Raw genomic sequence first — 21,794 nt, forward strand, 5'->3', positions numbered from 1 at the left:
GTGCTGTGCGCCTCCCATAGTCTGTTCTTGACTTGGGGATTGTGAAGAGATCCTTGGTGGCATGTCTCGTGGGGTATGCATGGGTGTCTGAGCTGTGTGCTAGTAGTTTAACAAACACCTCGGTGCATTCAGCATGTCAACACAAGTAGTGATAAAATCAATCTCTCCTCCACTTTGAGCCATGAGAGATTTACATGCATATTATTATATGTGCTGCATTGTTCTGAACCAGTTGTAATTTCCCGAGGTTTCTCTTTGTGGCACCTGACCACACGACTGAACAGTATTCAGGTGAGACAAAACTAGAGCCTGTAGGACCTGTCTTGTTGATAGTGTTGTTAAGAAGGTAGAGCAGCGCTTTATTATGGACATACTTCTCCTCATCTTAGCTACTGTTTTATCAATATGTTTTGACCATGACAGTTTACAATCCAGGGTTACTCCAAGCAGTTTAGTCACCTCAACTTGCTCAATTTCCACATGACTTTTTACAAGATTTAGTTGAGGTTTAGTGAATGCTTTTAGTTTTTGAAATATTTAGGACTAACTTATTCCTTGCCACTCATTCTGAAACTAACTGCAGCTCTTTGTTATGTGTTTCAGTGATTTCACTCACTGTAATAGCTGACGTGTCTAGTGTTGAGTCATACGCATACATAGACATGCTGGCTTTACTCAAGGCCAGTGGCATGTCATTAGTAAAGATTGAAAATGTAATGGGCCTAGACAGCTGCCCAGGGGAATTCCTGATTCTACCTGGATTATGTTGAAGAGGCTTCCTTTAAAGAACACCCTCTGTGTTCGGTTAGACAGGTAGCTCTTTATACACAATTTAGCAGGTGGTGTAAAGCCATCAGCAGACTATGATCGATAATGTCAAAAGCCTCACTGAAGTCTAACAAAACAGCTCCCACAATCTTTTTATCATCAATTTCTCTCAGCCAATCATCAGTCATTTGTGTAAGTGCCGTGCTTGTTGAATGTCCTTCCTTTAAGCGTGCTGAATGCCTGCTGTCAACTTGTTGAGAGTAAAATAAAAACAGAGGTAGTTAAATCAATTCACAGATAACATAAGGGAATTTTGGGCTCCCGAGTGGTGCAGTGGTATAAGACACTGCATCGCAGTGTAATTGCTTGATTTTTTTATTTTAATTTCACCTTTTTTAACCAGGTAGGCCAGTTGGGAACAAGTTCTCATTACAACTACGTAAGAGATGTGTGTCACTGCAGTACCTGGTTCGAATCCAGGCTGCATCACATTTGGTCGTGATTGAGAGTCCCATAGGACAGGTTTGGCTTGGGTAGGCCTTCATTGTAAATAAGAACTTGCTCCAGACTTGCCTAGTTAAATAAAATAAAAATCCGACTTCCTTTATTATAGACAAGACAGCCAGGCAGCACATGGACTGACAACACACAAGTATTAACAGCATGCAATTCAGGACTTGCTGATCATAAAGTACCAGAGGTTCGTTGCATAATCAGACATTGCCATCAATATATTGGATTATTTTGGGATATTGGATTTTGTCCCAAAAATTATGTCATATTTTTCGCTGTCTAGAGACAGTAGGTGGCGGTAGATCATGATATTGTGAACTGTAGCACGTCCTGGTTCGTGAAATTGATGGAACGTTCTGATTGGCTCGCGCAAAACACTCGGAATTCGAATTTGTCAAACCAAACGGATACGCAAAAGTAAGTATATTTTTCAAATGTTTTAGGTAGCTAGCTAATCAATTTATCATAACATCATTGTTGTTAATTACCTCGATAGATTACCTTTAAATAAATTAAGGATGTGTTTAAGTTAAACATGTTAGCTAACTAGTGATAAGGCCCTGCCAGCTACCGTTGGCTAACCAAACTTTAGCTAGCTAGTTAGCAGTGTTTGTTAGTTGAGGTCAGCTGTGCTGATTCTACAGCTGGTAGAATGTTGTTAGTTAGCTGCAATTGTTCAGTTAGACAGGCGCATAAACATTACCCAACGTTAACATGTTACACTGTGTTAAAATGTAGTCTCTCATCAGCCATTGTAGTTAACCACACATCTCTCCACGTAACTTTTTAGAAAGCAGTGAGGAACTTTTAAGTGACCATTGCCAGGCAGAGTGATGCCACCGACAGGGAGGGGAATGGACAACAAAGGCCCCCCAAAAATGACTCAAGAGGTCAGAAAATGCTGCAGTTTTGATGTTATCTGCTGGAAAAGTACTCCCTGGGGCCATCAGAAAAACATGTCTTCCATCTACCATTGGGATAGCTAATTTACCTATTTCAATCTGTTCTGAACTCAGTCATATCAATTTTATATTAGCTAGTCCCTGCAAATCCATATTGATTGTGTTGTAGTCATTGAGAGTTGTCTTTTCTCTTTCATTGCAATAGGTTGAACAAACATCTGCATATTGTGACAGTTCTCCAGCAAAAAATAAAAAAACACACAGTAGTAAAACACCAGCTTCAATCTCTTCAGATTTGTTTGAGGGTGCACTTGCAGGTATGCACATATTTGCATTAGGAATAATTTTTTCTCTGTTTCATAGATCAGAATGATAAATGTTTGGCTCAATTGATACCATCACTTATAGCTAATAATAGAATGTAGCTCAGGTGGTAGGGCATGGCGCTTGCAACGCCAGGATAGTGGGTTCAATTCCTGGAATCAGCCTTTCATAAGTTCATACACTTGCTATGGGTAAAAGTGTCTGGTAAATGGCATGTATTATATATATTTTTTTTATGTGTTTGCTACAGAGAAATTGACATTACTGCTCTTTATTTTCCTTCAAATGATAGGTGCAAATAGAGAGGTCAACATGCTATTTTCCAAATACTCTGAAGTGTTGAGGTAGGTACAACAAAGGTAACGTGACAAACGTGTTGAACAGGTTTTCATTCCATTCTTTATGTCAGACCACATGAGTTTAAATGTCAGTGCTTTGCCCACATCACATATTACGTTAAGTACCCAGGCAATTTTATTGCATACACACGTTTTTTATTATGATTAACAAGCATTAGGTGAATATGCTTTTCTTGAAATCTGTATACACCATGTCGATCATACATAGTGCATTTGTTTCCTACAGTGAGAGGACTGCAATAGATGCTTCACAAGTTAGGGAGTTGGAAGACATATTGATGGAGGCCAGAAACTTGGAGTCACACCTGAAAGAGAAGAAAGATCACTTGAGGCGTACCTTGGCTCTCATTTCTGACAAACTGCAGGGATAGACTTGCTACATGGGCCACAGACATTTGTAAATATTTCTTCACTGATCTCAATAAGAGAAGGTTTACTGTCCTCACTCTTTATCCCCACACTGGCAAACACAATGCCAGTGTCATTGTGGTTCATTTCTTTATAAATTACCTATTTATATTGAAACATTGGGCATACTGTAGATCTACTGTAAACAATAAATAGGTTAAAAAATATTGACGTTTCAGTGTCTGCAATATCCAAAGTTAAGCACTAGTTTTTGAAAATGTATAAAATCAATGATTTTTTACTTGAGACAGTGAAATATAGCCTAACCATTACCAAACAGGAAACTTAACTTTTAGGTAGTAACTGTGTTGTGAGTGACCACAAGTGTCAATGGATTCAGTTCAGGCTGTAGGACTAATTCATCTGTGTATCACATGGAATATTGTGTGGTGTTATCATAGCCTATATTTCACTTTTTCCAATAGTATATTTGAAATATTTAATACAAGCTTTTCGTTGGTGAGTGAACCAAATTAAAATTGCCCATGGCTTTTCTTAATACATTTTTTTTTGTTATAAGTTGTTTATATAGAGGATTGATATATTCACAAAACAGGAGTGGATGTAAATCTTACAAAAAAATACACATATTTAAGAACATTAAACATTTTCTTTGTTTGCATGGAACTAACAGGTTTTTCAGTGCTTTTAAAGGAAACTTCACAATAAGGTGTTTTGATGGTTATCCAGTCAATAATCAGAAAGGATACTTGGCAAGAAATGAAAGATGAATACAGTACTCTAATGTGCCTCCAATTGTCTTTCTAATAGATACCTTCTATGAGTCATAGTGGAGTTGAATGTCCCATGGAAACCATAGGGAATGTTCACAGGCACTTCCGCTCTGCCCAACTCTTTGAATGTCTTGGCATCCAAAACCAACAGGAATGTGCTCTTGTCCTAGAGAAAGGGAACATGCTTACATTAGGAGGCTAACATTGGGAGAGGAGAGCAACAATTGTTAAAACAGGCATAGGTGTTTAAGGGGGACTGACCTTATTTGGAGTGATGACCACAGACATAATGACACCGTCATCCTCTTCTGTAGCGCCAGGCAAGGGTACAAAGATAGGCTCTGAAGGGTACAGTCCAGGATGCTCCCACACCTTAAAGCACAGCAGTGTGAAGGTCAGCATTGAATTTCCTATTACCTAGGCCTACATCACGCATCGCAATAGAGTACTGTGTTACTGATGCAGATATTCTTGAGTAAAAACACATTTAAAAAGGAATGAATGACATCCAACCTTCATTTTTTTGCCTTGGAGATCCATCTTGATGAGAGTGTCTCCCACTAGATGTCTGAAGCCACAACCGTAGAAGTAGCGATATGGTTTGGTGTTGTAGTTGGCATAGTTGATTTGTGGGAACTCAAGACCACCATACGTATGGAGTTCCTCATCGTGCAGATCCTCATGTGTACAGAACACCTGCAGAGAGCGAGTTAATGAGGCTCTAATAGTGAATATTCACATAATGAGGGTAATCACAACCTTTTGTTTACTGAACATGGACATTTTTAAAAATGTAACTAGCTAAGTCAGTTAAGAACATTCTTATTTTACAATGACAGCCTACCCCGGCCAAATCCTCACCTAAGCCGGACGATGCTGGGCCAATTGTCCCTATGGGACTCCCGCTCACGGCCGGTTATGATACAGCCTGGGATCGAACCAGGGTTTGTAGTGACGCCTCCAGCACTGGGAGGCATTGCCTTAGACCGCTGCCCCACTCGGGAGCTTAGCTTAGTGATTTATTTCAGCAGTGATGTATAACAGAAGACTTATGATTATTATTCACACACCTTGTCCTTAGCAGTCTTGGTGGCAGTGGCGGTACTGTCAGGGCGTGTGTTTAGATTTTGCCCACTGGGTGTCTCCTTGTCTACGTTGAGAGGCAAAACAAATCGCCGGGGAAACACTCTGCACATAGTGTTGTATACCTAATTTGAACAAAAACCTATTTTCAACCTCAAGCAGTTCACATGTAAGATTCCTGATCCTAGTGACTTCAGCTAGTTACACTTACAGTGCATTCGGAAAGTATTCAGACCCCTTCACTTTTTCCACATTTTGTCAGGTTACAGCCTTATTCTAAAATGTATTTCAATTTTTTTTTAATCTACCTAAAATACCCCAGAATGACAAAGCAAAAACAGTTGTATTTATTTTTATTTACATAAGTATTCAGACCCTTTACTCAGTGCTTTGTTGAAGCACATTTGGCAGCGATTACAGCCTTGAGTCATGGGTATGACGCTACAAGCTTGGCACACCTGTATTTGGGTAGTTTCTCCCATTCTTTTCTGCAGATCCTCTCAAGCTCTGTCAGGTTGGATAGGGAGCGTTGCTGCACAGCTATTTTCACGTCTCTTCAAAGATGTTCAGTCGATTTCAAGTCCGGGCTCTGGCTTGGCCACTCAAGGACATTCGGAGACTTGTCCCAAAGCCACTCCTGCGTTGTCTTAGCTGTGTGCTTAGGGTCATCCTTTTGGAAGTGAGCCTTTACCCAGTCTGAGGTCCTGAGCGCTCTGGAGCAGGTTTTCATTAAGGATCTCTTTGTACTTTGCTCTGTTCATCTTTGTCTCGATCCTGACTAGTCTTCGAGTCCCTCCCACTGAAAAACATCCCCACAGCATGATGCTGCCACCACCATGCTTCACCATAGGGATGGTGTCAAGTTTCCTCCAGAAGTGACGCTTGACATGAATCCAAATGATTTAATCATGGTTTCATCAAACCAGAGAATCTTGTTTCTCATGGTCTGAGATTCTTACGGTGCCTTTTGGCAAAGTCATCCAAAGGGGCTGTCATGTGCCTTTACTGAGGAGTGGCTTCCGTCTGGTTAATTTACCATAAAGGCCTGATTGGTGGAGCGCTGCAGAGACGGTTGTCCTTATGGAAGGATCTCTAGGAACTCTAGAGCTCTGTCAGAGTGGCCATCGGGTTCTAGGTCACCTCCCTGACCCAAGGCCTGTCTCCCCCAATTGCTCAGTTTGGCCGGGCGGCCAGCTCAAGGAAGAGTCTTGGTGGTTCCAAACTTCTTCCATTTAATAATTATGGAGGCCACTGTGTTCTTGGGGACCTTCAATGCTGCAGAAACATTTTGATACCCTTCCCCAGATCTGTGCCTCGACACAATCCTGTCTCGGGCCTCTATGGACAATTCCTTCAACCTCATGGCTTGGTTTTTGCTCTGACATGCACGGTCACCTGTGGGACCTTATATAGACAGGTGTGTGCCATTCCAAATCATGTCCAATCAATTGAATTTACCACAGGTGGACTCCAAGTTGTAGAAACCTCTCACGGATGATCAATGGAAACAGGATGCACCTGAGCTCAATTTTGAGTCTCATAGCAAGCGATCTGAATACTTATGTAAATAAGGTATTTCTGTAAAACTGTTTTCGCTTTGTCATTATGGGGTATTTTGTGTAGATTGCTGAGAAATTATTTTTATTTAATCAATTTTAGAATGAGGCTGTAACAAAATGTTTTAAAATTCAAGGGGTCTGAATACTTTCCGAAGGCACTGTATAACTAATGAACAAGCCATTATTAATGCTTTATAAGTTATACAAAAAAGTATATATTCTTCTGAATTCTAATTCATATAACTGTTTACAAATAATGGTATTTGTAGTTAGTAATAGTATTTGTAAATAGTTTTTTAATGATTATTAATTGAAGTGGTTATACCCTTCAGTTTAGACTTATACTGACCTCGTCCAGAGCCTCTCCTGACTTGCGCATGTTCTGAACAATGTAGTTGTTGATGGCTTTGCCATCGTCTGCGGCACAGAGGTCCATAACCAGGAAGCCATCCTCCTCCCAGGCGTTGATCTGGTGGAATGTGGACAGCGCTTTGGCATGATACTTGACCGAGTTGAGCTGGAAGAGAATAAAGGATGTCAGTCATCAGAAATTAAATGTATAACTTAAAAGCAATTACTGTAGGCTTAGTGTCCTTTGTCTCGTTCATAGCTTGTCATTTACCAAAAATGTCAACACGAATTGAGAGACTCACAACAATTCAAGGGCGTTCTAGACCAAGGTCTTACCTTGCCTGTCTGCTTGTTAATCAAATGAAAGATGGTCTCAAGTTTAGGGTCCCAGTAGATCCCATTGCTGATACCCTTTCCTCTCAGCTTGCCTGTCACAATCTTCAAGAGGTCCATTTTGATAGGCTGCTCAATAAACACCACGTAATTCTCAGACATTGCTGAAATTGAATGAGCAGTATATCAATTGCCACTCTTTTGGAGTTGAGTCAGATCATATCAGTATTGATAGATCATTGCTGTGCATTCTGATTAACAAAAGGATGAAACATGACCATTTTGCTTTGAAAATGGTTGGCAGAGTGAGCCATCTACTGGTGAGAGGGTTTACATTAAATGTGTTAGCTATGGAGCCTCTGGAGGCTTTGTGTGGTCTGCTCACCAAAGCTGTGGTAGTATGAAGGTCTTGCCTTGTCCACTGAAGGAATAGAACAGACCACTGTAGCTCCCTCCAGGGTTTCCTTTGGGTTTTCTGGCATTGTCCTTGTCGGAGGCACACGGATGATATTGTAAATTGCACCTGAAAAAAACACTGGTGGTTTTAGTTTTATTTGGAACCTGGAAAAATGACCTTTGGCCAATTTCTGCAGGCAGATTTCAGGTTTAAGAGGTTTGTGTTTTGTCATTCTTAATCTGCAATTCGTTAGATTTAAGTGAAGGTGGTTAGTGAATGGGCAGGGTCTGATTCCTTATTTACCTTTAGCAGAGTAAGAATTCCCCATGTTGTATGTTGTACCATCAGGGTCTGTGTGGGGGTGGGCAGTGGCTCCATTGACAGCAATGAATTTGCTCCAGTCCACCTGTTAAGAACATCAACAAAAATCAAATGTCTTGATAGGCCTTCAATCATCCTATCCTAAACTTAGCTCACAAAAAATGTCCTCACTGTCAGCAAACCTAACATGTGTATGAACATAACAAGATTCAACAACTGCGACCTAAACTGAACAAGTTCCACAGACATGTGACTAACAGAAATTGAATGTGTCCCTGAACAAAGGGGGGTCAAAATAAAAAATAACAATCAGTATCTGGTGTGGTCACCAGCTGCATTAAGTACTGCAAGTGCATCTCCTCCTTATGGACTGCACCAGATTTGCCCGTACTTGCTGTGAGATGAGATCTGGGCTCTTCGCTGGCCATGGCAGAACACTGAAATTCCTGTCTTGCAGGAAATCATGCACAGAACAAGCAGTATGGCTGGTGGCATTGTCATGCTGGAGGGATGAGCCATGACGGACCCTCCACCTCCAAATCAATCCTGCTCAAGAGTACAGGCCTCGGTGTAACGCTCATTCCTTCAACAATAAACGCAAATCCGACCTTCACCCCTGGTGAGACAAAACCGCAACTCGCCTGTGAAGAGTACTTTTTGCCAGTCCTGTCTGGTCCCATAGGCGACGTTGTTGCCGGGGATGTCTGGTGAGGACTTGCCTTACAACAGGCATACAAGCCCTCAGTCCAGCCTCTCTCAGCCTATTGTGGACAGTCTGAGCACTGATGGAGGGATTGTGCGTTTCTGGTGTTGTTGTTGCCATCCTGTACCTGTCCCGCAGGTGTGATGTTCGGATGTACCGATCCTGTGCAGGTGTTTGTTACAAGTGGTCTGCCACTGCGAGGACGATCAGCTGTCCGTCCTGTCTCCCTGTAGCGCTGTCTTAGGTGTTTCACAGTACGGACATTGCAACTCATTGCCCTGGCCACATCTGTAGTCCTTATGCCTCCTTGCAGCATGCCTAAGGCACGTTCACGCAGATGAGCAAGGACCCTGGGCATCTTTCTTTATGTGTTTTTCAGAGTCAGTAGAAAGGCCTCTTTAGTGTCCCTAGTTTTCATAACTGTGACCTTAATTGCCTACTCTCTGTAAGCTGTTAGTGTCTTAACGACCGTTCCACAGGTGCATATTCATTCATTGTTTATGGTATATGCATGGCAAACAGTGTTTAAACCCTTTACAATGAAGATCTGTGAAGTTATTTTGATTTTTCGAATGATCTTTGAAAGACATGGTCCTGAAAAAGGGACATTTCTTTTTTTGCTGAGTTTATAATGTAATAGGTCTCTTATTAAATATTTCAATGAAATCATTTGGTTATTTGTTTATACTGAATGGAACCCTTTGTACTGTATGAGGCTACTGTAGGTAGTGTTTGTGTAGATCTTTAAAAAGAAAAGGAAAAGCTACACTAGTAGATCCGATGCAATATTTTATTAGCCAAGGCCTACCTTTTCCTTTGTCTCAAGTGTCTCAGGGTCCACCTTGTGCATGAAGTTTGTCTCCGTGCTCACATAGTAATCACCCTTGTACGTCACAAAGCTCACATTGTCATTATCTGACGCTTCTGTGGACCAAAGACAGTTTTCATGTGATTAGTACAACGTAAATCAATTCTCCGTCTGTCATATATTCTCCACTCTTTGACCTCAAACTCTTGAATTGCAGACTTGAACTGTAAACTCACTTGGCAGTTCGAACCGGGACAGAAAGCGTTGGAAGAAGTTCTTGCAGGGGTCTGGCATGGCCACAGTCCCGAATTCAGACACAACGATGCGGCTGTTCTCACTGTTAGCTGTGTAGCAGTCACTGCCCAGGAAGCGGCTCTTGTAGGTCACCTGGCCTCCCGCGATTTTGAATTGATGCAGGAGGGCCATTCCATCAAACCAGTGGTTGAATCTGAGAAGCAGAAGAAATAGTTAATATAGTACAGTAAATCATTTCATATATGCAGCAATAGTCATTTTTCTCCTCATTTGATTCTGGTTAAACTTATATAGCTTGTTTAAAATATACTCACTTGTTATTACCAATCTCAAACTTTCCTGGTCCGTTTCTGAGGAAATTGCCACTAATCCACTCTGGGATAGTTCCACTGATATTAGTGCTGATGGCCTCTGGGGTCTCATCCACAGAAGCCACGATCTTCTCAATGCATGGCAGGCCGTGCACGTCTGTGTAATGATGATCCTTATTCTTCTTTGACTTAGTCTTTTTCAGGTCTGCAAGGGGAAACAGACAATATTATTACTCAAAAACACCTGAAGACCTATGAAGACAAACAGCAGATGGATATCAAAGCAGAACTAGAAATTGTATTAAAGGAGCTTGTGAGGATTAATAGGCCTAAAATAAGTTAATCTCGACAATCTTTTTTACAAACTGAATAATTATGCTTTAAAGAAGAGATGAAAGGTCATTAGGCAATGTTTGACTGCAAAAATGCTTTAACCCTCATTGGAGAACATCAACTTACCTGTAGAGCTTGGAGGTGACATTGCTGTCAGGTTTGAGAATGTCTGTGGCTGTCTTGCTTGAAGGGAGTGCAAGTGATAGGACTCTTCTCATGTGAAGCTCCTGTGTGCCGCTTAGTGTAACGGGCTGAACTTTTATACTGTCGCTGTAGCGCAACCCTTTAGACCACGTGGTGGTTCTTACATAAGTCTTTGCAGAACAGAAGTTCTGTAAGCATAGCCGGGGGAGGTAGGGGTACTGAGGGTGCAGCAGATTGATAACCCAATCATGGGGATAATATCTAAATAGTTTACAACTTCTGGAATCCATCACAGCAGTAACTACACTATGCAGGACATTATATTTTGGACCAGGTTCATTAGCTATCTGTGTACATTATTTGTTACTTAACCTTTTACTGAAGTGGGCTAAATCAAGGTCACACAGAGTGTTTCAAGGTAGCTTTAAACAAATGTACTTTGAAACAAAAGTATACACCCCACACACATGGTTGTGGGCTTAGAAAAAGACCTGTACCATGTCCGAGTTGAATGTATTCAATTTTGAGTTTGCATCCCAGTATTACATTTTATAAACATCATAGAATACTGAAATATAACAAAACTGTTTGTCTTATATATACCCCTTTAAGACATGGAATGTGGCCCCTTGGCTATGGCATGTTTGTTTGTCTGAAAGGGTACATTCACTACGGCTTTTTAAATGTCACCACGAAACCTTCTCAGGAGATAGTTTTGAAGCTCCACTGAAGGGTTATTTAACATGTCTGTAAAGGAATGTCCATTCTGAAGCTGGACTAACTTCTATCTCCAGGCAACCAGAACTGCCAATCAAATGACCTCGAGCTTGCCTAAGTGCACCCTGCCTGGTGCCTGCTTGCAGACCACTCTCTCCTAAGGAAAGTATTTTGAAGTTCGTTAAATACAATGGCGTACCAATACATTTAGTAGAAAACACAACACATCGATCTACCCTACCATTGAAAAACATCAGAAAAAGAACACAACAGCACATCAATCAGCAAGGTTTGTTGTCAGGGAAACAATGCTGAACATTCTATGCAGGAGAAGAATTCTGTCTGAAAAGGTACAGATGCTTCTGATGCGACACTATTATTTTCTGGAAATGTTTCAATTGTCGCTATCAACCTGTTACTGTAGCCGTGTCCTATGTATGAAAAATATATACTTAAATTATTTATTTTATTATGAAAAATATGAATAACATGCCACAAGGTCAGGAAAGTCCAACAGAACAAACTATCCAGTCATAATATTTGACACGCTCCGGCTCTGTATCCTTAGGCTGTTTTATTAATAAAACAACACAAGCTATTTGTGTCGGGATTTTCAGTGATAAGCTTATAATTTACAGACAATGAATGTGGATCAAATAAAATAAAATGTTTATGCATACTTTATGTGAACTGATATCCATCTTGGACATCATGTTCCTCACCTTTTTAAGTTTCATCCTATTCTAAGATGCTTCAGGGACCTTAGAGTTGATCCTATCCTTATTCTATGAAATATTTTTTTATCGTTAATATACTATAATTTTGTATTATTTCTAGGGACAAACATGGCCATATTTGGTAGAACAATCTACTGTATCTAACCCTTTAAAACATTGCCAAGGCAAGAGTAATACCAAAGAGATTGGTGTAATATGTGCCTGGGTGTTAAGAGTTGACCTCAATTGCACAGTGCTGAAGTTCGAGACTAGGGGACGTTTACAGTCATGAACAGTAAATGTTAACTTACAAGAACTGCTATTGTATGATAACTGACCCCTGAGTAGTGCATCACCTAAATGTGTCCCTCAGTTAACCTCAGGAAGCACGTCACAGAGCTGCTGTTAAGCTTTTAGCATTATTACATGTCATGTTACAGCTCAAACACATCCTCACTGGACAGATGTATGAAAAGGTGGAGATTAACAAAAGATTTGTGGTTTCACTTTATTTGGTTAAACTAACTAAAAGTAATTCAGTAATTACAAAAAAATGACATTATGGGATGCCTGGAACCTTAGACTCTAGCCAGGCAATAACTTAACTGCAATGGACATTGTACCATCTCATAAATATGGGTCGTATAAAAGGTGATACTGAGGGACAGCAGTTTGTATGTAGGCTACTCAAACATCCAAATATGTGGATTCACCTGACACATTGGCTAAGCTTGTAGTTATTAATCAACTCTAAGTTGGGCATATTGGTTTGCTTTGGCATAAGGTTTGTTTGTTGTCTGATTGCGTTTCACTTTGTCTCGGGTTTAACAACACCTTTGACAATATATCCTATAAAACCTGCTCACTAGGCACAAACTGGTTGAATCAATGTTTCCGTTTGAATTTAAATCTATTTTACGTTGTTCCTTGTGATGACATTGAATCAACGTGGAAAACCTATTGGATTTGCAAAAAGTCAACATAAAGGAATTTGATTTCCTTTCATTTGTCTTTACTCAACTTTTAACCTAAATCCATTGACCTGGTAAAAATGTTTGTTTATTTCACTTTGAATTCACATTAGCTGACACAAATGTATGTTGAACTGACGTCTGTTCCCAGTGGGTGGCTTCTCTGGCATCATCACGTACATGTCAATTTACTGTTACTTTCTCTGCAGTACTCTGAATTTACTGTGTTATATTCCCCCCATTATATCTTATTACAAATCTGGAAGTTGTTAACCAACTCAGTCGATAGAACATGTGTGTTTGTTTTGTTATTATTATCTCTAGCTGTCACAACATTTGAAAAGTCAATAATTGGTTAAATCAGCTGATTTCAGTACAGGAAATTCCCACTACAAAAATCATCCATGCACTCATAATATCGAACATCCCCTCCAGCTCTGTACACTGAAATTTGAGAACAAGGCTGTTTTGAAAAGCGGAAACTCCAGCTGTCTTTGCCAGTATTGTAGGGAATTTCCTGAGATGTGTTTGTCTGTCGCCATTGTCCATGTCTCCATAATTATTACTGTGTATGATGGTTTAACTTGAGATCATGGTCCTCATCTTCCCTTTCGAGCCGGGTCAGTGGTGGTCAACTTCTCTAAACCTTTCTTCACTTGCGGTTGAGCTACGTTCTATCAGCTTGGAACGTTTGGTCTCACTGGCAACTTTCCTCATTTAGCCAATAAGACAGTCATGTTTTATTTCACCTTTATTTAACCAGGTAGGCAAGTTGAGAACAAGTTCTCATTTACAATTGTGACCTGGCCAAGATAAAGCAAAGCAGTTCAACACATACAGAGTTACACATGGAGTAAAACAAACACTGTCAAAAATACAGTAGAAAAGTCTATATACAATGTGAGCAAGTGAGGTGAGATGAGGTAAAGGCAAAAAAAGGCCATGGTGGCGAAGTAAATACAATATAGCAGGTAAAACACTGGAATGGTTGATTTGCAGTGGAAGAATGTGCAAAGTAGAGAAATAATGGGGTGCAAAGGAGGAAAATAATAAATACAGTAGGGAAAGAGGTAGTTGTTTGGGCTAAATTATAGATGGGCAATGTACAGGTGCAGTAATCTGTGAGCTGCTCTGACAGCTGGTGCTTAAAGCTAGTGAGGGAGATGTGTTTCCAGTTTGAGATTTTTGTAGTTCGTTCCAGTCATTGCCAGCAGAGAACTGGAAGGAGAGGCGGCCAAAGGAAGAATTGGTTTTGGGGGTGACCAGAGAGATATACCTGGAGCACGTGCTACAGGTGGGTGCTGCTATGGAGACCAGCGAGCTGAGATAAGGGGGGACTTTACCTAGCAGGGTCTTGTAGATGACCTGGAGCCAGTGGGTTTGGCGATGAGTATGAAGCGAGGGCCAGCCAACGAGAGCGTACAGGTCGCAGTGGTGGGTAGTATATGCGGCTTTGTTGGCAAAACGGATGACACTGTGATAGACTGCATCCAATATATTGAATAGGGTATTGGAGGCTATTTTGTAAATGACATCGTCTAAGTCGAGGATTGGTAGGATGGTCAGTTTTACAAGGGCATTTTTGGCAGCGTGAGTGAAGGATGCTTTGTTGCGAAATAGCAAGCCAATTCTAGATTTAACTTTGGATTGGAAATGTTTGATGTGAGTCTGGAAGGAGAGTTTACGGTCTAACCAGACAGACACCTAGGTATTTGTAGTTGTCCACATATTCTAAGTCAGAGCCGTCCAGAGTAGTGATGTTGGACAGGCGCAGGCAGCTATGTACAGCATTTACACATACTCTTTCAGTCTTCCAAGATTGGATGGTCACTTAAAAAGCTAATTTAATCCTTGTTCATTTGATCATTCCTGATAAATGTAATTTATCGCAGTGTAGAGATAACACACGACAGAGTTATATTGACCTGTTCATGATGGATAAGCCTAAACCAACTGGATGACAATATACATGATAGGCGCCATCTGCCGCTGAAACGGTCTGAATTGGCACAGTCCCTTTGACGTAACTACTGTACATTAGTAGCCTATAGATGGAACGATAAACTGAAAATGAGTCACTTATCACTGGCATTTTGTTGATATCATTCATTATAAGTAGCCTATGCTAGAGAAATGTGAAGTTTGAAATGAAACAGGTTTTCTAATATGGGTGATTATTAATGGGACAATTGATTGCTACAACAATCAAACTACTACTAGTAGTAGTGTTGGTGGTGGTTGTAGTAGTATTTTAAATTAAACTGTGGTGCACTTTCATGTTATAAACTTATCGTTGTATTTATCATTATCGCATCAATTCAGGCAATTTATCATGATATGGCACTTTGTCACAATGTAGCCTTTATGAACTATAGACCTGGGTCAAATACCTACAGCATGAGTCCCCAATTACATTCAGCCATGGGCCGATGGTCGGGGACGTCAAATAGTTATACATCATTTGTACACTGCAAATTGACTGCAAGAATCCCAAACAGATAGAATGACAAAAAGAAAACCCCTAAAATAAAATATCCCAATGCCCCAGGGCAGTGATTGGGTACATTGCCCTGTATAGGGCGCAGTCTTTCGGATGGGACGTTAAACAGGTGTCCTGACTCTGTGGTCACTAAAGATTCCATGGCACTTATTGTATGAGTAGGGGTGTTACCCCGGTGTCCTGGCTAAATTCCCAATCTTGACCATCATGGCCACCTAATCATCCTCAGCTTCCACTTGGCCCATTCATCCCCCCTGTCTCTCCACTGTACAGCAACGACCTCTTCCCCAGGTCGTTGCTGTAAATGAGAATGTGTTCAGTCAACTTACCTGGTAAAATAAGGGTTAAAAAAAACCTATTGTGCCTTCTGGTTTGCTTAATATAAGAATTTTTTTATTATTTGTACCTTTTTACTTTTGATGCATAAGTATATTTAAAATACTCAAGTAGTATTTTAGTGGGTGACTGATAGTGGAATTTCTAAATTCCTGTATGTTTTATAGCCAAATCAGATTCGCACTCGTTCTAGTTCATTAATGAGGTGTAAGTTCATTAATTATGCATGAAGTAGATTGAGACCAGTCTTAAAAGCCAAAGGTAACAGCGTTTATTTCAAGAGAGTACTAAACGCATACACATATTTCCACAGGTTATAAACTGAAAATGACGTCAGCGTTTTCCAAACGTTCTATCTATTTCACAAGTAGAGGGGCCCTCGCGCTCTCGATCCTTCGCGTTATCAGCACGAAGTCAAGGCCAGTCGGTATAAATCAACATTCTAGACAATCTGGAGATGGGCCATTCCCGCCACCTGGAGATTTGTACAACTGAATGCACTAAGGAACAGACCTTCATTGTTACTAAACTCCTGACTACATTATATACAATTGGGAATTGGAGCAAGAGAGAAAATTCACATGTACAGTACATTATAGCATTTGGACTAGTCAGTTCTGATTGGAATGTATACATAATTAGTCATTTCAACCATAATTTCCTCTAACAGTGACTTTCACTTGAGTCATTTTCTATGAAGGTGTTAGGAATCCCTTTGTCCCGGCAGTCTAGGGGGGGATGGTATCGAGACCCGTAACATAACTCATGCAAAGCTTAGTGACAAAGTAACGGTGAGAACGAAATAGCCACAGACCACTAATATAAAAAAAATATTTTAAAAAAAGGGGCTGAGCTGGACCCAAGGAAAGAAACAAATATCCAAAAATACCCCTAAACTGGCCTACTTCCATACAGCTAACAAACCAAAAATACAGTGGGTGGTCCGCCCAGTTCTAACTAGTGTTCTTAGACAAAGTAGTCCTACGGGTAGTGTATGCCCGGGGGCAACTTGTCTTGGTTCCCCCTTTTCCCACTGTCAAACACCATAACAAAAACAATACTCACAGGTGGGGAGTAAGTGATATGGAGGTGCTCAAACAAAACAAAAGCGCTCAATCCAGAGAAAGAGAGAGATATTGCAAGAGATCAAGCTACAGTGGAAACAACTGAATGGGTTTTTAAACCAAGGGAAAGGGGATGTGATTGGGTAATGTAAACAGGAGGAGGTGTGTCTTCTGATTAGCGACTGATTGATGACTGATTGGGGAATGATGATTGCCACCTGTGAGGAGGGGAGAAGGAGAGAAAATAAATACACACACAGGATACACACACAGGATACCTGTATCTGTAACATAAGGTATCTTTACTTTTACTCAAGTATGACAATTGGGTACTTTTTTCTACCACTTCATGTGCGGTGGCATCACTCATAGGCAACGCTTAGGCTCTCGGGTACCCAAGGATGTTCATCAAAATCCTAAATATGCAAAGCTGCAGATGCAGAGCTCAGTCTACTTGCATTCTGTGACCACAATGTCTTTGTGTTAGTGTCACAGTGAGGCCATAGCCAGTGGTGACCTGTCATTCAGGGCAGGTCCCATGTTTTGAGCCCCACATTTTTTGCTAAAAAATACTTGTTTTCGCATTCATACGTGTCATATCAATGAGTTAATAAAACCGCACACAAACATGGTCTATTTTTGTTTTTCTTGAGTAAGGCAGCTTGAAAATGCAGGTGATTCAGCCCAGTTCAGTGCTTTCTGTGGTGGTGGGGCAAGCCAGCAGAAAATATGGAGCGTTGCGCTGTGATTGGCTCAGTGCTCTGTCACTCATGGGGAAACTACGTCACCGCGAAGTCTAAGGGGAGGCTTAAAAAATAAATTTGAGCCCTTTGGGTATTGACATAGAGATACATTAGAAGTGCCCATCCAAGAAGGCTCAAGGTCATTGGCCACAGATAAAATGACATCAAATCACGTTATATTAGCTTTGATTGGACTGATCATGTCAACATCATACTTTCAAAATCTTAGCTAGCAGTCATCATCATGAATCAAGTCAACAGTCTACTGGCAAATCCTTTTCAATCCTTGTCATATGAATATAAATAATGAAGAGAAATTATAGATAAAACATGTCGGTGCCCATCGGCCATTGGACATTAATAACGTTACACAACAAGTTGGAAATCTCAAATTCAACAATGAGTGGTTTGGAAGGAAGATGGCACAACAAGGTGAGTCCAAAAATCTCTAATATGCCGCTGCATAAATGATGTAATATGCCAGGGAGATATGTTACTGTAGCTAAGAAAGTAACACTAAGTGTATGTTGTGTTGAATATTGTAAGAGCTTTCATTTTCTTCTCATATCGCCCTGTTATTTATCCTACGGTGATGGTCAATTATATGATGTGTACTGCACAGTGAGAGTTTTGATTAATACATGTTCACAAGCAAACCCTCTATTTAGCATGTAATAAATATTTAATAGTTACAAACCAACTGACATTTTGGTCAATACTACAGACATGACTGTTAGATCTTTGTCAATTTACATAGAATGGTGTTTATGCCATACTAAATCAACAGCCTTTGAGACTACAGATTTGAGTTGATCAGCTATGCTAATTATGTCCCTCACTAAAAAAAAACGAAATATGGAATAAGGTTTCCTTTTGTATCCATGGCCATTATCCTAACAGGAAACATCTTGATGATAATCTCAATATGTTTCATTTCAAATTGGTTACAAATTACACCATGCTTTCAAAATAAATGTGCCTTGTTTAGTGTGTATATAGATAGACATATTTTCATTATGTGTATACACACTACCGTTCAAAAGTTTGGGGTCACTTAGAAATGTCTTTGTTATTTAAATAAATGTTTTTGTCCTTTTAAAATAACATCAAATTGATCAGAAATACAGTGTAGACATTGTTAATGTTGTAAATGACTATTGTAGCTGGAGGAACTCTGCCTAGAAGGTCAGCATCCCTTCTAGGCAGACTTCACTGTTTACGTTAAGACTGGTGTTTTGCGGGTACTAATTAATGAAGCTGCCAGTTGAGGACTTGTGGAGGTGTCTATTTATCAAACTAGACACACTAATGTACTTGTCCTCTTGCTCAGTTGTGCACCGAGGCCTCCCTCTCTTTCTATTCTGGTTAGAGTCAGTTTGCGCTGTTCTGTGAAGGGAATAGTACACAGCGTTGTGCGAGATCTTCAGTTTCTTGGCAATTTCTCACATGGAATACCCTTCCTTTCTGAGAACAAGACTAGACTGACGAGTTTCAGAAGAAAGTTCTTTGTTTCTGACTATTTTGAGCCCGTCATCAAACCAACAAATGCTGATGCTCCAGATACTCAACTCGTCTAAAGAAGGCCAGTTTTATTGCTTCTTTGAATCAGCACAGTTTTCAGCTGTGCTAACATAATTGCAAAATGGTTTTCTAATGATCAATTAGCCTTTTAAAATGATAAATCTGGATTAGCTAACACGATGTGCCATTGGAACACAGGAGTCATGGTTGTTATAGATATTCCATAAAAAAATCTGCCTTTTCCAGCTACAATAGTCATTTACAACATTAACAATGTCTACACTGTATTTCTGATCAATTTGACGTTATTTTAAAGGACGAAAAAGTTTTTCTTTCAAAACAAGGACATTTTAAGTGACACCAAACTTTTGAACGGTACTGTACATATAATATTAGCAATTTGTAGGAACATTGTGTATTTCACACTATTTTTCTCTAAACAAGGCACATTTGTTTTGAAAGTGTGGTGTAACTTGTACCCAATTCCTTATAATGAATTAGTTGATTCTAAAGTTAACACGTGTAAATATCAATTTCGTTGCCATATTATTGTTTTAGAGTTTATAAAACAATCATATGTAATTTTGATCTTGTCTCACATTCTTGTGCGACCTAATTCGTAGGAAAATATGCATTTGTGTGACTTCATTTATAGGGAAAATAAACTTTTTGGGGGGGCAAACTTCAGAACAATCTTTTGAAAGTTATTGGAGCAATGCATTTTAGGCAAGGGTGTTCTACATTGGCTTTTTTGTGTCCCACATTTATTTACATTAAAACAATGTTAACAACCCAATATTATTAATCAACCAGGTTGTCACCGAAATACTTATAATATTATAGTAGCCTTATTTTTTAAATTAATGCCAATGCTGTCTTCTATGCTTGTTTTTGCACATTTCTGCACATTTACAAACAACCTGTTTTTTAAAGTGGTGTTCTGTTGTTACGGAAGCTTGTATATCAAATAACCTGACAATGATCCGCATCATATCGGTAGACAAGTAATGTAAGTGTGTTACGCAGCAAAACACAACTATCCTTTTTTTAGGATGCAAACCAGTAACATGAATCACTGTTGATCCATCCTGTTCTGATCTAATGAGATGGATGTAAGATTTCCTAGGGCCTAGAATCAAGACCTTTCCCAGTCATGAAGGACAAAGCTAGGCCCCTCTTGGTTCTCATTGGCAAAGACTGGACTGAAGTTAGGGGTTATATGTCAGACTCTCCGATACCACTTTTCCCAACATGTTATACCCCAGAGGTTGTAAATAAACCTTTTCAAAGCTGATACAAGTTATATCATTATTATAGGGCTGTGAAACCCATACCTGAATGGCTTCAGACTGAGTATTTCTCACCATTTATTTACAGAGAGCAATTTCTGTTTTATACAGGTAGTGCCCATTTATTTACAGTAGTGTTGATTTAATTGTTGCTTTCTTCAGTGGAAATACAGAATATATATATATATATATATATATATATATATATATATATATATAAGTGCCAAATATACCAAAAGCTAAATCAGCAGACATTTCCGACTGTTTAATCATTACTGAAACTGCAAACATTTAACCAGTTAAAGATAATAAATACTTGACGACAAATAATTCATACATAAGTCATGAGTACAATAAAGTGAGTGTGTGTAAGTGTATTATGGTGTGTGTTATAATGTCCCATAAAAAAATCATCATAACCATCAGAAAAATGTATCCCCCATTACCAATCCAAATACCTTCAATCTGGCAACCCTCATAAAATTCGAAGTAGCCTTGTACAAACTGCATTATGTAAGAAATTGTGTAATGCACACAAAAAAGTGGAGCCTTGCATTAAATGCATTACGAAGAAAATTGTGTAATGTAGGCTCCATGAAATACCTTATGAAGAATATCATGTAGGCCTACTGTTGCCTACACGAAATAGGGCCTTTATGACTACAAGTGCACCAGTATCCCAAAGTATTAAGGGAAAACAAGCATAGAAATCAGTTTTGGCATTAATAAAATAAAGTCTACTATTGTATTATTTCGTGGACAACCTGGTTGATAAATAATATTGGGCTGTCAACATGTTTTAAATTTTTTTTTATATACAGTACCAGTCAACAGTTTGGACACAGCTACTCATTCAGGGTTTTTTCTTTATTTTTACTATTTTCTACATTGTAGAATAATAGTGAAGACCTCAAGCTGTGAAATAACACATTCTGCAGTGATATGACATCCCATCTGGTTTGCGCTTAGTGGGACAATCATTTGTTTTTCAATAGGACAATGACCCAACACACCTCCAGGCTGTGTAAGGGCTATTTGACCAAAAAGGAGAGTGATGGAGTGCTGCATCAGATGACCTGGACTCCACAATCACTCAACCTCAACCCAATTGAGATGATTTGGGATGAGTTGGACCGCAGAGTGAAGGAAAAACAGCCAACAAGTGCTCAGCATATGTGGGAACTCCTTCATGACTGTTGGAAAAGCATTCCTCACAAAGCTGTTTGAGAGAATGCCAAGAATGTGCAAAAATCCTACAATGTGATTTTCTGGATTTTTTTCTCTCATTTTGTCTGTCATAGTTGAAGTGTACCTATGATGAAAATTACAGG

General features: G+C 39.7%; 1 protein-coding gene and 1 long non-coding RNA gene across 2 annotated transcripts; one reads left to right on the top strand and one right to left on the bottom strand.

The window, feature by feature from the left end:
• Window positions 1-1,549: 1,549 nt before the first annotated feature.
• Window positions 1,550-3,183, top strand: LOC124004803. Its single transcript, XR_006833532.1, has 4 exons — window positions 1,550-1,698; window positions 2,072-2,171; window positions 2,800-2,851; window positions 3,093-3,183. It is a non-coding gene; the product is annotated as an uncharacterized LOC124004803 (long non-coding RNA).
• LOC124004791 (beta,beta-carotene 9',10'-oxygenase-like) lies at window positions 2,882-10,698 on the bottom strand. Its single transcript, XM_046313587.1, has 13 exons — window positions 10,589-10,698; window positions 10,133-10,334; window positions 9,800-10,011; window positions 9,564-9,679; window positions 8,035-8,137; window positions 7,720-7,857; window positions 7,338-7,498; window positions 7,000-7,167; window positions 5,079-5,216; window positions 4,522-4,704; window positions 4,270-4,380; window positions 4,050-4,174; window positions 2,882-3,171 (listed from the first exon to the last, which is right to left on the bottom strand). The coding sequence occupies exons 1-13, from the start codon at window positions 10,608-10,610 to the stop codon at window positions 3,087-3,089; spliced, it is 1,764 nt and encodes a 587-aa protein (XP_046169543.1). The 5' UTR covers window positions 10,611-10,698; the 3' UTR covers window positions 2,882-3,086.
• Between the last annotated feature and the right edge of the window lie 11,096 nt (window positions 10,699-21,794).

The sequence above is a fragment of the Oncorhynchus gorbuscha genome, linkage group LG19 (genome assembly GCF_021184085.1).
Source record: "Oncorhynchus gorbuscha isolate QuinsamMale2020 ecotype Even-year linkage group LG19, OgorEven_v1.0, whole genome shotgun sequence".
NCBI classification, from domain to species: Eukaryota; Metazoa; Chordata; class Actinopteri; order Salmoniformes; family Salmonidae; genus Oncorhynchus; species Oncorhynchus gorbuscha.

Excerpts from the sequence above, each read along its gene's own strand:
- LOC124004791 (XM_046313587.1), bottom strand. The coding sequence starts at position 10,610 with ATGTCACCTCCAAGCTCTACAG. Across the intron at positions 7,499-7,719 it reads TTCATACTACCACAGCTTTG|CAATGTCTGAGAATTACGTG; the intron begins GTGAGCAGACCA and ends ATTCAATTTCAG. Across the intron at positions 4,381-4,521 it reads TCCAAGGCAAAAAAATGAAG|GTGTGGGAGCATCCTGGACT; the intron begins GTTGGATGTCAT and ends CTGTGCTTTAAG.